The sequence below is a fragment of the Hyaena hyaena genome, unplaced genomic scaffold (assembly GCF_003009895.1).
Source record: "Hyaena hyaena isolate Hyena2069 unplaced genomic scaffold, ASM300989v1 scaffold_381, whole genome shotgun sequence".
Taxonomy (NCBI): domain Eukaryota; kingdom Metazoa; phylum Chordata; class Mammalia; order Carnivora; family Hyaenidae; genus Hyaena; species Hyaena hyaena.
The window spans coordinates 499,670-512,676 of record NW_024081012.1 but is presented as its reverse complement, the minus strand read 5'-3'; the positions used below and the strand labels follow the sequence as shown (position 1 = coordinate 512,676).

At 37.6% G+C, this 13,007-nt stretch overlaps 1 protein-coding gene across 1 annotated transcript in view; it reads right to left on the bottom strand.

The window, feature by feature from the left end:
* KYNU (kynureninase) overlaps positions 1-10,409 on the bottom strand; it is a 115,863-nt gene extending 105,454 nt beyond the window's left edge. The window contains exons 1-2 of the mRNA XM_039250734.1: positions 10,357-10,409; positions 2,351-2,533 (exon numbers count right to left, since the gene is read on the bottom strand). Of these exons, the coding sequence (XP_039106665.1) occupies positions 2,351-2,519 (169 nt within the window). The 5' untranslated portion in view covers positions 2,520-2,533; positions 10,357-10,409. The remainder of the gene's footprint in view (positions 1-2,350; positions 2,534-10,356) is intronic.
* Between the last annotated feature and the right edge of the window lie 2,598 nt (positions 10,410-13,007).

The following is a 13,007-nucleotide window of genomic DNA, read 5'->3' as shown; positions in this document are numbered from 1 at the left end:
GCTAGAGTTAGAGCAGGAAGCCACCAAAATCTCAAGACTACAATGCCTCCCAGGACAGACACTATGAGTTTTGTTAATTGTGTCTCAAATCCATTGAGCTGGGAGAGGTGGTGTAGAAAGCAAGTTTCAAGGCCCAGAGGGGAATGTGAAAAGGTAACTAATAAATATTTTGTTGAATAAAAGTGATTCAGCATGGGGCTGACAATCGTGTTAGTCAATGAATCTTAGGTTTAGTAACAGAAAAAGTGATGCATTCAAAATCGTTTTAACTTTCCATGTACCCCTTCTTTTCAACAGTCTTATTTTTAGAAATTCAGAGTTGAGTCCTACCGCAAATTTCTAATGGTTTTATATAGAAGAAAGCCATCTTAAGAAAAGACAGACAAGGCAACCAAACTCCCTAATGCATCACTTCCCATGTGCAGGAAGTAGTCATTGCTTATAAATGTGTATCTAGATGTGGCCATTGTGTAGCCTCATTCCCCAAGACAGCCCAAACGGCAGCCATACTAGACCACTGGCCACTTTCTCTCCCCAATGCTTCTCTATGTTCTCCCTTCTCTCTGTAATACCATCATTTGTTTTCACTAAATATATTTTGTTCGTATTTTTGTTTGCTTACTGTGCTATGTCTGCTTTTCCATTCATGAATAGGAATAATTTTTTTGAATCTTGAGGAAATGACAACTTTCTATGTCATAAAGTTCTAGAGCCCTGGGGCACCTGGGTGGCTCTGTCGGTTAAGTTTCTAACTCTTGATTTCAGCTCAGGTCATGATCTAATGGTCTGTGAGTTCGAGCCTTGTGTCTGGCTCTGTGCTGACAGCATGGAGCCTGCTTGGAATTCTCTCTCTTGGCTCCTTCCCAGCTTACACATGCTCTCCCTCTCTCTCCTCTCTCTCTTTCTCTCTCTCTGAATACATAAATAAATACCAAAAAAAAAAAGTTCTAGAGTCCTAATTCTTGATTTATAGTTCTTGCTGCACACTGAGAAGGCCACCTAAAGCTTTGTGGTCCTCCAGGCTTCTACTGTCATCTCTGATGTCGGAGCCCATCAAACCACCCAGGCAGCCCACAGGTTGGAGAGCACATTGGGGCAGGGTCACGAGAGCTGACTTGTCTCAGGTGGGTCATGGGGATTTCAGAGGACTTGCACCCTCTGTGCTGCATGTCACCAGGCAACCTTCTCTCACAGCACTGAAAGAATATCCCTAGACTTAACTTCCTCATTTTTCACACATAAAGTTCTTTTCATCCCTTAACTTTTAAATCAAAATGCTCTTTCAAACTAGATTCCAGAAATATCTACTTTTTTCCTTTGATGTCAGTTCCCTTCACTTAACCCATTTTATCAGGTTTCACAAAGTTGTCATTTGTACCAACGTCTTCCTCAATTGATATTAAGCAACTTTAAATTGGATATAATGCTTCCTCTTATTTCATCCTTCTATAATTCCACAGGGTGCTTTCCTTTGTTACATAACAACATATAAGCCAAGTAAGACAGCCAATGTGACCCAAGACAGCTTTGTGACCCAATCTCATCCTAGAATCATATTAGCTGATGTTTTTGGATTATGAGTATACTGCCTCACTTTATCTATAGAAAACTGAAAATTAAATTTTATTATAAAGAATCTGAAAACCATTGTGACAGATTGCTTCTATTCAACCTGTAAAACTGAACAAAGTCAAATATTTTAAAAATGTCTTATTTTTATACTTGTACTGCCTATTTTTTAAAAATAGGATATCCTCAAACCAAAAACAGAATCAGCTTACCATATTTTTTAAAAGAAAATAAAATGCAGTATGCATTTCTTAGTCACTGATGTTTCTTTTTTTTGGTAATTCTTATACATGCCATCTTTACTCACAGCACACAAAGATGGTTCTTCACATAATATCATCTTAATATACCCAAATCCCAAAATAATATTTCCTCTAAGACTAATATCATGCTATCATAAACTAGGTGCCACAAATAAGAGATATTCTAATACTGTATTGAAAAGAAATTGTTTTGAGCTCTAAGTGCTTAGAGAATAAGTAAATGCGTCTGCCTATAATTTTCAGTCAGTCACTCTATTGTTAAGAGAAGTAGATGACAGTATAAAAACCCTGTAAGTATTTTATTCAGAAGAAGAAAAGGAACATAAAGAATCTGAGGCTAAGGTTGGCTGACAGGCTGATTTAGTAGTATCAGGAACTTTCTGTTTTTCAGAGGTAATTATAATGGCTCTATTATGTAAGAGAACAACGATTTCAAAGATTTATGATAAACACATGCAGTGGCAAAAATAAATTAATAAATTAATTAAGAAAAATAGAATCCTTTTCAGTGTTCTTACTTTTAGGTAGATCCTGCATTTTGGGGATATGAAAATGCTCCCTGAAGTGCCTCAGCTTATCTTCCTCATCAAGATGGAGGGCAACCTTCTCATCTGCCGGGTGACATCTAAGTTCAGATGCGATGCGTTGAAGTGTCTCAGCTGGTAACTCAAGAGGTGAAGGCTCCATTACAAGTTGTTTCTCTAAAAGTGAAGAAAAATAATTAAAAATAATTTAGCTACCATCATTTTTTTTTCCTGTAGAAAATTAGCCTTTTAAGTAATAATGTTTTGTCTTTTTTTTTAAATTTTTTTAATGTTTATTTATTTTTGAGAGAGAGACAGAGTGCAATCAGGGGAGGCACAGAGAGGGGGGACACAGAATCAGAGGCAGGCTCCAGGCTTTCTGTCAGCACAGAGCCTGATGTGGGACTCACCCCACGAACCGTGAGGTCATGACCTGCACTGAAGTTGGACATTTAACCAGCTGAGCCATCCAGTCGCCTGATGTCTTTTCTTTCTTTTTTTTTTTTTAAGTTCATTTCTTTTGAGGGAGACAGAGAGAGTACAAGCTGGGATGGGGCAGAGAGGGAGAGAGAGAATCCTGAGCAGATTTCAAGCATGATCAGCATACAAAGCCCCATACCAGGCTCAAACTCACAAAACCATGAAACCATGAGATTATGACCTGAGGAGAAATCAAGAGTCGGTCACTTAACCGACTGAGCCACCGAAGTGTCCCAAGAATCTTGTCTTAAATAACATTCTCACATTTCCAACCTCAGAATAATTTTAATTAACCTAACAGCATTAAACCTCATGCTTGAGTTTTTCTCATGGATGAAATAAAGAAAATGACAGTAACTTAGGGATGTTGAAAGGAATAAATTAGGCAGTGGTAGTCAGGAAAGGGTATATGGTTTCAATAAATGTTAGCCCTTTTCACTTTTATTTTCTGGGTAATGGTCCAAATTAGTGACTTTCAAACATATATAACTTAATCACCTTTTCCTCTAGATGTCTTACTGGGGTAACAGTAAAGATGCTTTTGTGGGGCACCAAGGTGGCTCAGTCCATTAAGCAATGGACTCTTGACTCGGACTCAGGTCATGAGCTCATGGCTGGTAAGACCGAGCCCTGCATGGTTCTTTGTGCTGGTATCTTAGATCCCGGATTCTCTTGCTCCCTCTCTCCTTCTGCCCTTCCTCTGTTCACATGCATGCACACAGCTCACTCTCTCTCTCTTTTTGTCTCGAAATAAATAAACTTAAAAAAAATGCTTTTGTGAGAAGTGTAGAGAAACAGTACTCCATCTAGCTTGTCCTTCTCCCTATCCCATTTTGATTTTACTCCCAAAGGTTCTTGGATCATATATTTAAAAAAAAAAAAAAAGAAAACTCTTTTGGCGGAGCCTGGGTGGCTCACTTGGTTAAGCAACCGACTTGGGCTCAGGTCATGATCTCGTGATTCGTGAGTTCAAGCCCTGCATTGGGCTCTTCTGCTAAAAGCTCAGAGCCGAGAGCCTGCTTTGGATTCTGTGTCTCCTTCTCTCTGACCCTCTCCTGCTCACACTCTTTCTCTCTCTCACACACACAAAATAAATAAATAGACATTAATTTTTTTTAAATTTTTTAATGTTTATTTATTTTTGAGAGAAAGAGACTAAGCGTGAGTTGGGGAGGGGGAAGGGCAGAGAGAGAGGGAGATACAGTATCTGAAGCAGGCTCCAGGCTCCAAGCTATCAGCACAGAACCCCACATGGGGCTCGAACTCACATACTGGGAGATCATGACCTGAGCTGAAGTCAGACACTTACTGAGTCATCCAGGTGCCCCTTATATCATAGTTTTAAAATTAGGGACATATATGCAATAAAACCTTAATAAAGTTTTTATTGTGAATGAAAAAGGTAAGTTTACCTTAAGTAATGTTGATTTTTGCCATAGGAAGACCAAAGAGCTGTTCCTGCCGCTCATAACGAGAAACTTCTCTCACATAACTATAAATTCCATCTTAGAAGAAAACAGGGCCCTGTGATATTTTGTGAAACCACATCCTGCTCTGTGTAATCATCATTTAAATTTCCCACAATTTTGGAAAGAAAGCTCAATTTTCTGGAGGGGAAAAATAACAATGGAAATTTAACTATATATATTCTTAAACTTTACCCAAGTTTTCTTTGTATCGATTTATTTATATTTCCCAAAGGTTTAGGTTTCTTTGAAATTGAGCAAGAATAGTATCAGAGAAAAAAAAATAGAGCTTGATTTACAAGTTTATACTTCTGTTGCTCCACTTATACATGCCTCCATTTACTTACCTTTCAACTAGTACTTTTTGAACATCAACCATGTAGTTCAGAGCACTGATAGAACAGTGAAAAAGATGGTGTATAAGTAACAAATTTTTAGTGGAAAATGAAAACATAATTTTAAAACATGTAATTTCAGATCCTTTCAACAGCTAGGAGTAAACAGAGCAGAGTAATGGGAAAAAGAGTCATTGAGGTATGGAATGGCTTCCTCAGGGAGAGGGTCAGGTAAGTGCATCTCTCTGAGGCAGGGATATACATGCATATCTGAGTCATGTTATGGAGTCAAACATGTGAGGACCAAGAACTAGAGAAGATGTCTGCAAGTACACAGATCCTGTGGTGGAGACAGTCTTGGCCTGTTCAGCTAATGCACTAAGGGAAGCAGTCAGAACGAGAGACTATGAGGTAAAAGAGGCAGAGGCAGAAGTTAATTATGAAGAACCTTGAAGCTAGAATGGAGTTTGAATATTCTTCTAAGTTTAATGGGAAATTATTGGAGAGACTTGAGGTAGGAAAATGATATGATATAATTTTGCACAAAATAAAAATCACTTTTTCTGCTCTCTGATGAATTAGAAGACTTGAAAAAGAGAGGCAAAGTAAGGCTATTTTAGTAGTTCAGGGGGAAAGTGATGATGGATTAACTGTGACGAAGAGTAGAGAAAAGTGTGGATTCAGTATATATTTTGGAGAAAATGCAAATAGATTTTTCTCTGGTGTGGGATCTGGGCAAATATGTTGGAAGTGGTGAAATAAGAAACACCCAGGGAAGAAAAATTTTGAAGAGAGAAATCAAAGTTCTATGTAGGGCACATGAAGTTTGAAGTAGAAATATCAAACTGGACATTGGATGTTACGTTCTATAGCTCAGAAGAAAATTACATCACAAGATATAAGCTTGATGTTTTTCAACTCATAGACTATACTTATAGCCTAGAAATCCTAAGAACCAACTAAAACTAACAGAGAGGAGGCTCTCAAATCTCAATTCAATCATCTGTCTTTTACTCATCACACTTTCTTCTCCCACCCTAACCAACACCCCCAGTGTTAGGCAATAAACATGTCTGAATGTTGTACAATGTCAGTAAAACAAGCATACTTCCTGTTCTCTAAACTTAAATTCTTCTGCTTATTTATTTGAGCTCTTCGTTTCTCAACTGAGTGGTCTCCCTGATGAGCTGTTCTGTATATTCTCAAAGAAGGATACTGATCTTGATATGAAAATGTTCTTAGCTTTGATGTCAATAATGATTACAAATTGCTCCAGTCCATGCTTGTACAAAAGTCAGTGATTTCAACATTGGTGTTGATTGTTCTGTCAATATGTGACCATACTAAATTATTGTCTTTTTCATGAACTTTTCTGTGTGATTTTTCATGTCATTCTCACGTCCTTCCCTTTGCCTAAAATGCTGTACTTCCTGGGGCACCTGGGTGGCTCAGTCAGTTAAGCATCTGACTTCAGCTCAGGTCATGATCTCACAGTTCATGAGTTCCAGCCCCGCATCAGGCTCTGTGCTGACAACTCAGAGTCTGGAGCCAGCTTTGGGTTCTGTGTCTCCTCTCTCTCTGCCCCACCCTTGCCTGCACTCGGTCTCTCTGTCTCTCAAAAATAAACATTAAAAATAAAATAAGATACTGGGGCGACTGGGTGGCTTAGTCTGTTGAGCGTCTGACTTTCACTTGGGTCATGATCTTGTGGTTTGTGGGTTCGAGCCCCGCGTCGGGCTCTGTGCTGACTGCCAGCTCAGAGCCTGGAGCCTGTTTCAGAGTCTGTGACTCCCTCTCTCTCTGACCCTCCCCTGTTCACGCTGTCTCTCTCTATCCTAGAAATAAATAAAAATATAAAATAAAATAAAATAAAATAAGATAGTAAAATAAAATGCTCTACTTCCCTTCATACACATTTCATATCCGAGTCACCTTCAAAGGCCTAGTTCCAATGTTACTTTTTTTACCCTAGAAGTCTTGTCATGCTGTCCCAGCTAAATGTAGGTTTTTTTCCTTTGGATACATGTAACACTTAAGAGCACATCTTAATTGATAAGTAATGCATATTGTCAGACACTATAATTATTTAGATGCATACATGTTTGGGAAAGCTTAAACGGGTTTCCATGCCTACAACTTGATTCCACATGGATTCCTCCTTATTGCCTTCTGATGAAATAACCTGCCTTTTGACAAGAGACAACTGTGCCTCTACCACTTGACATTACCAACTGCCTGGTTGCACACTGGATTAGACCCCTACAGGACACTTGACCCACGGGAGACAATGTAGCTGTTCTTTCAGTGGTCTGCGAGGGACTTGCTGTGAATGCTTTAGCCAAACAGGCATGATGATATTTAGCTGGGCATCTAATCAAATTCTTGCAGGAACTGGAGATAGGAGATACAATTATTTATGCAGTTAGAAATAGGAGCAAAAATTTAAAAAATCATAGAAAGCAATGATAAAATGGTTGGGTGTAGAAGGAGTACTGTCAGGAGTGACTCATTTTTTTAAAGTTAAACAGAGCCACTGGTTGCTAAAGTATGAAGTGATTTCAATAGCAAGTAAGAATCAACTTAGTTATGCAACAACAGGTGATGGAATAGCCATGTCCCCTGAAAGGTCCAGGACAGGCCAGTCTGGAGAGTCACCAAATCCTTCCATGCAACAAATTATGTGTAAGGTCTGGAGGGCCACCTACTTGGTTCTAAAAATCCCAGAAGTTATTTTCTGCCTATCAAGTGTGTCTTTACTATAAACCTATTACTTACCATGGCTTGATTGAGTTGCTGGTCTACCCTACTAAACTGTATTCTACCTGGGGGCCTGAATCTTGTTTAATTTATCTTTGTAGCCATTCCATTCCTTAGCAGTGACTTTTAGATAGAGTGTTCCCCTAAAACAGCAGTTGAACAAGAATGCACAAAATAGCTTGAATTATTTCACATGATTAATGACTGTTCACAGAGGATACCATTCTTATTCCAACCATATGGAAGTTAAAAACACTTTCAATGAGACTAAGAATCAAGAGAGCTTGCCTTATATTTAGGAATGTCTTTGGAGAGTCAGTGCTCCTTTTTATTTATTTTTAATTTTTTTGATGTTTTACTTTTGAAAAAACAGAGACTGAGTGTGAGAGGGGGAGGGGCAGAGAGAGAGGGAAACACAGAATCCAAACCAGGCTCCAGGCTCTACGCTGTCAGCACAGAGTCCAATGCAGGGTTTGAACCCATGAGCTGTGAGATCATGACCTGAGCCGAAGTCGATGCTTAACTGACTGAGCCACCCAGGTGCCCCAAGTAAGCATTTGGAAGGTTCATTGGGGCTGACTGTAAACTCTAACTAGGTTACCTAAATAAATATACAGATTAGTTTGCTACCATTATATTCCCAGTAAAATCCAACTTTCTTTATTAAAATAGATATTCATATTCATTCATTAGCTTGTTTATATTTGTTTCTTATTTAATCCCTGTAACAATCCTGAGGGATCAGAATAACTTCCTCCCATTTCCAGACCAAACTCTGGAATCAACAGAGTAGAAATAAAAAGGTATTAGGGTAACAAAGCTCTCTGTTTGGGACTCTACTTCACTTGAGGAACTCAGTCAAATAAAACTCTGCGGGTAGAACATACAGAGCAGAATTCCTGGCCCTCTCAATTTATTTTTCCTTTCATCTTGTTTTATGATTTTTGAAAAATGTCTCTTTGGCTGATCCCTTTTTTCTACCCCTTCATGATTTTTTTCAGCCCTGTACTCAGTCTGCAAAATACCGAAGGCAATGAATCTATCTACTCTTTTTAATCAGTTCTTCCAATACAGTCCTGGTCAGGCAGATGTCACAACCTCACCTGAACTGACAGTGAGATACCTGCTGGCAAAATAGTCTTTCTGAGAGAACACACCTGGCCTCTCAGGCACAGCCGTCACCAGAGGCTAATACAGTCTTCAGTGCCCATAATACCACAGTGCCCTCACTCCAAGGAAGCGATTTATTAACTCATATTAATTGCTGCTTCAGTCTGCATTCATTCTGCCATCTAAGACAATTAGTGCTTCACAAGCCATAATTTGATGCCTTATGTGGGTTTAGCATTTTCAGGTAAACTGTCAAGCCCTTATTGTGAAATCAAAAAATTTAATCCAAGTTAAAAACTACAAATTGTGTATGTCACATATTTAATATTAATTTTATTAAGAAGGTGGAATGTGTATTATATACACATTTGGTATTAGGCGAGCCACCTAACTTTTCTGTTCTGAAATGTTATATAAAACTAATTTCAGTTCTACTTTCTTTGGAGGATCATGGTTAGGATCAAATGAAATTAATTTGGTAAGTTCCTTTATAAAGAGATAAAAAGTATGCTCGTGTTATCTTTAAATATTAACGCCCTGTGATGAAAATTGCCATTTTAACCTCATGTTAGCTTTTGAAATTTTAAAAACTGTGTTTTGTCAATTTTATTTAGACAGCTACAACTTTAAAGCTCAAACTTTTATGAAAAATGATTGTTTGGGGGCACTGGGTGGCTCAGTCAGGTGTCTGACTGGCTCAGGTCATGATCTCACAGTTCGTGGGTTCGAGTCCCACATAGGGCTCTGTGCTGACAGCTCAGAGTCCGGAGCCTGCTTCAGATTCTAGGTCTCTTTCTCTGCCCCTACCAACTCATGCTCAGTCTCTCTCTGCTCTCAGGAATAAATACAACATTAAAAACATTTTTTAAATAAAAAAAAGTTGATTGTTTTTAGGGAGTCATGGAATTCAGGATCTTACAGTCACCCACAGGACTAAGCTTAAATAGTTAAATAAATGACTATTGAATACTCAGTGGTTAATCTTTACACAGCTTCAGTTTTCATGCCTGAAATGAGCCAATTAAGCACATGAGTTCAAAGTTTAGAACCTGACAAAGCAAATTATAAAGAAAGCGCATGGCATTTCATTGAAAAAGAAATAAATTATTGTTTAATATATGCGCACAGAGCAATGTTCTTTAAATGTATCATTGTTTGAGAAATGAATGACATTGTCACAACTGAGTTTCATATCAAGGAATATGAGCTACATGTTGAGTTTCACATTATTAAGACCAATGCATTTGCTTCAATGTTACTACCAAAAAAAAAAAAAAAAAAAAAATCCCACCCCTGTCAAAATAAAGCAGGAAAGAAAAAAAAAAAACTACTTATTTAAAAAAAAGTATATTAACTCTCCATTCTTAGGCAAATCTTTCATAAAATGAAAGGGGAAGAAACCCTGCTCATGAAATAGACATTTTCACTTCCCCAGATAAATATTTAATATGACTAATAGCACCACAAGACAACTAGAATTACCAGAAAACAGAGGACCTCATGCTTATTTAAAGATGTGAACTTTTATCTAATCTTGCCACTTAAACTCAAGTAACTGCAGGATTACTTTAATTTGTCAAATATAATCATCTTTTAGTAAATGAATTGCACCATACTATTGACAGCAATTCTTTTTCACTACATTGGTGAAAATCTCTTTATATAATCAAACATTTTAAACGAGAGGAGGGCATTAGCGGACTCTGTCACATTTATGACGACAATTTGGGGAAATAAGAGAAAAAAACCTCTGACACATTGTAACAAGGATTCTAGCAGAGAGAATTTTCCTCTGGAACAATCACTGACTCTATATTTGTGTACAGTGTTTTATCTGTGTCTCTGTGCTTACCAGCTAGGATTCCGACGATGGGATGGATCCACAGCTCCCTGCCTCCTCTAAAAAAAAAAAAAAAGAAAAGAAAAGAAAAAAGAAAGAAAGAAGGAGAAGGAAAAAGAAAAACTCTCAAAGTTTCCTTGCAGATTTACAGGTCGGAACTCAGAGTGAGAAACTCCAGGCACTTCTGCTTAAACTCCACCCAGCTGCGAATCTGTGAGCCAACTTTAGTTCCTCCCCCTTTCTCTAAACTGATAGTAAATCTCCACTCAATGACAAACACCTAAGCAACAGGCGGCTCTGGCTCTCTATTTCAAACAGGAGGGGCTTATTTAGGGCTTTGTCCCCTAAGCAACTCTAAACACTGAACTCTAATTTCTTTGCCTTCCAACTCCTTAGAACTTTGGGCAAAAAAAGCTATATATATGCTATAATGATCCTACTGAGTAAATAGAGTATCCTTGTTTGTGTGTGAGCGATACCAACGAGTTTGCGCTGGAGCTCACTTCCAAAGAAATGCGAATGCATTTCTTCTTGGTTTGGGCTCCAGAATACACTAGTAAGGACTGGAGAGAAATTCTTTCCCAAGTCTCAAAATAAGGGAAACTTGGCTTTTGAAGCCACGCCCCATGGTCAAATGCATTGTGATTTCTAGTCTGAAAACAGAGTTTGACATTTAACAGATTAACACTTTTAGTCAAAAGTTTAAAATAGGTTCTCAATTCTAGAATATACTTCATTGCCCAATAGGTGCATAAAAAAAAACCAAACTTCTAGATTATCAATTTACTTAGTTAACAAGACAATCAAAGAAGAAAAACAGTTTGCAGATAAAGTGGAAATTAGCCTCGAAATCTTTATAAATGCAAATTCTTCCTTTAAGCCTATGATCTGTCTATTGTTCTATCTCTGTTGTCTCTTTATGCTGATCCCTGAGCTTGGGTCTAGGAGGTGAATATACTTGTAAGTATAAAATCAAAGAGAAAAGAGTTTCTGAGTGAAAACTAAAGATAGGGACTGGGCCTGAATAATTGAATCCCTTTTCCCGATGCCTTTTTGAGCACCCAAACACACCAAGTAAAACATTATTTGATTCAATCACCTCTACCATGTGTTCACTATATAACTCAGGACAATTTACCTAACGCACCCTGAAACTCAGTATCTCATCTATCAAATAGACATAAAATTACCTTCTCGCATGATTACTAAAATATAAAACAATGCATGTGGAAAGCCAGCATACTAAGACACATAAGTCAGTAAATAATACATTCTTTTTTTTCTGAATTATCAAAAAGTATTGCCCTCCAGTGTCCAAGAGAGGAGGATAAAACACATGAAATTAATTTAATACAAGTAATTGAAAGTGAAAATAAAATATATTGCATTTCATCTATCCTACCCTTATAATAATCCTATAATGTGAGTACTGTATTCCTATATTATTAACTTGAAAGAGTAAACCTTTGAACCCAATTTGGGTATCTCAAAATTTGCATTTTTTTTTCTATTTTGTTTATTTCTTGGGATGTATGAACTTTCGAAGATTTGACAGGTTCTAACATCCAGGAAGTTAGCCTGGGCTGGAGTCTGTGTCATTTTTGGTGAAGAATCCTACTCCTTTAACTACTGACTGTGGATACTGATACAGAAACAGAGCTACAGATTGACAGAGTAGGACTTATTTGCACATTGCCTTTTCTAAAATCTTTTGATAGTAGTGTTAAAAACCATTCCATCAAAATATTAATCTGCCCTATAATAAATCTCCTTTCCTCATAAAGGAAGGTGGTCTTGTTTGAAACAATCTTTTCTTTTGCCAGTAATTTTCTTGCCCCACCTCTTTCCTACAAAATCTCTATTTTTAAAAAATTTATCTTTTTGGGGGCGGGGAGGGGAAGGGAGCAAGAGAGAAAGAGAGCACAAGCAGGGGAGAGGCAGAAAGATAAGAAGAGAGAATCTCCCAAGCAGGCTCTGCACTGTCAGTAGAGTCCTATGACAGAATAATACTCACTAGCAGTGAGATCATGACCTGAGCTCAGGTTGGATACTCAATTCACTGAGCTTCCCAGGTGCCCCAGCTACATCTTATTTCTATTGTTTTGTAAATCTTTTTAAATTTGTTACCTTCTACTAAAAAAGCAAAAATTCAACTCAGTAAAATTTAAAGATCTTACTGGCTTTATTCAGTACTTTATAAATTGGGAAACAGTCAATCTAGTAGATAGAAAGCTGCACCTCAGAGTTGTGCAAAATGAAAGATGCTTACAGAAGGAAGCCAGAACAAGGATGCTATATTAGATAAAAATGGTAGATTAGTTATGGCGAAGTCACTTTCCGTTAGGGCATGACAAGGGTTTTCAAGTGCATTATCTAATTACTGTTGACCAGGTGATTCCTGATTACTGGTTTAATATTCCATTTCTGGGAAAGCCAAAATTATAAATAAGTGTCAGTGTGGTGATGTGGAGCTTAGCGTAAGTGTCTCCATTACGGGTCTGTTATCTTGTTTTAATTCTTCATTCATTAAAAAGGTATTAAGCATATTCTTTGCATCAGGCACAATTATATGCCAGGGGTATAATGATGAGGAAAATTTTCATAATATTAACATAAGTCCCTAAAAATATAAAGGAATTGTGAAATATTAAGCCATGGAGGGA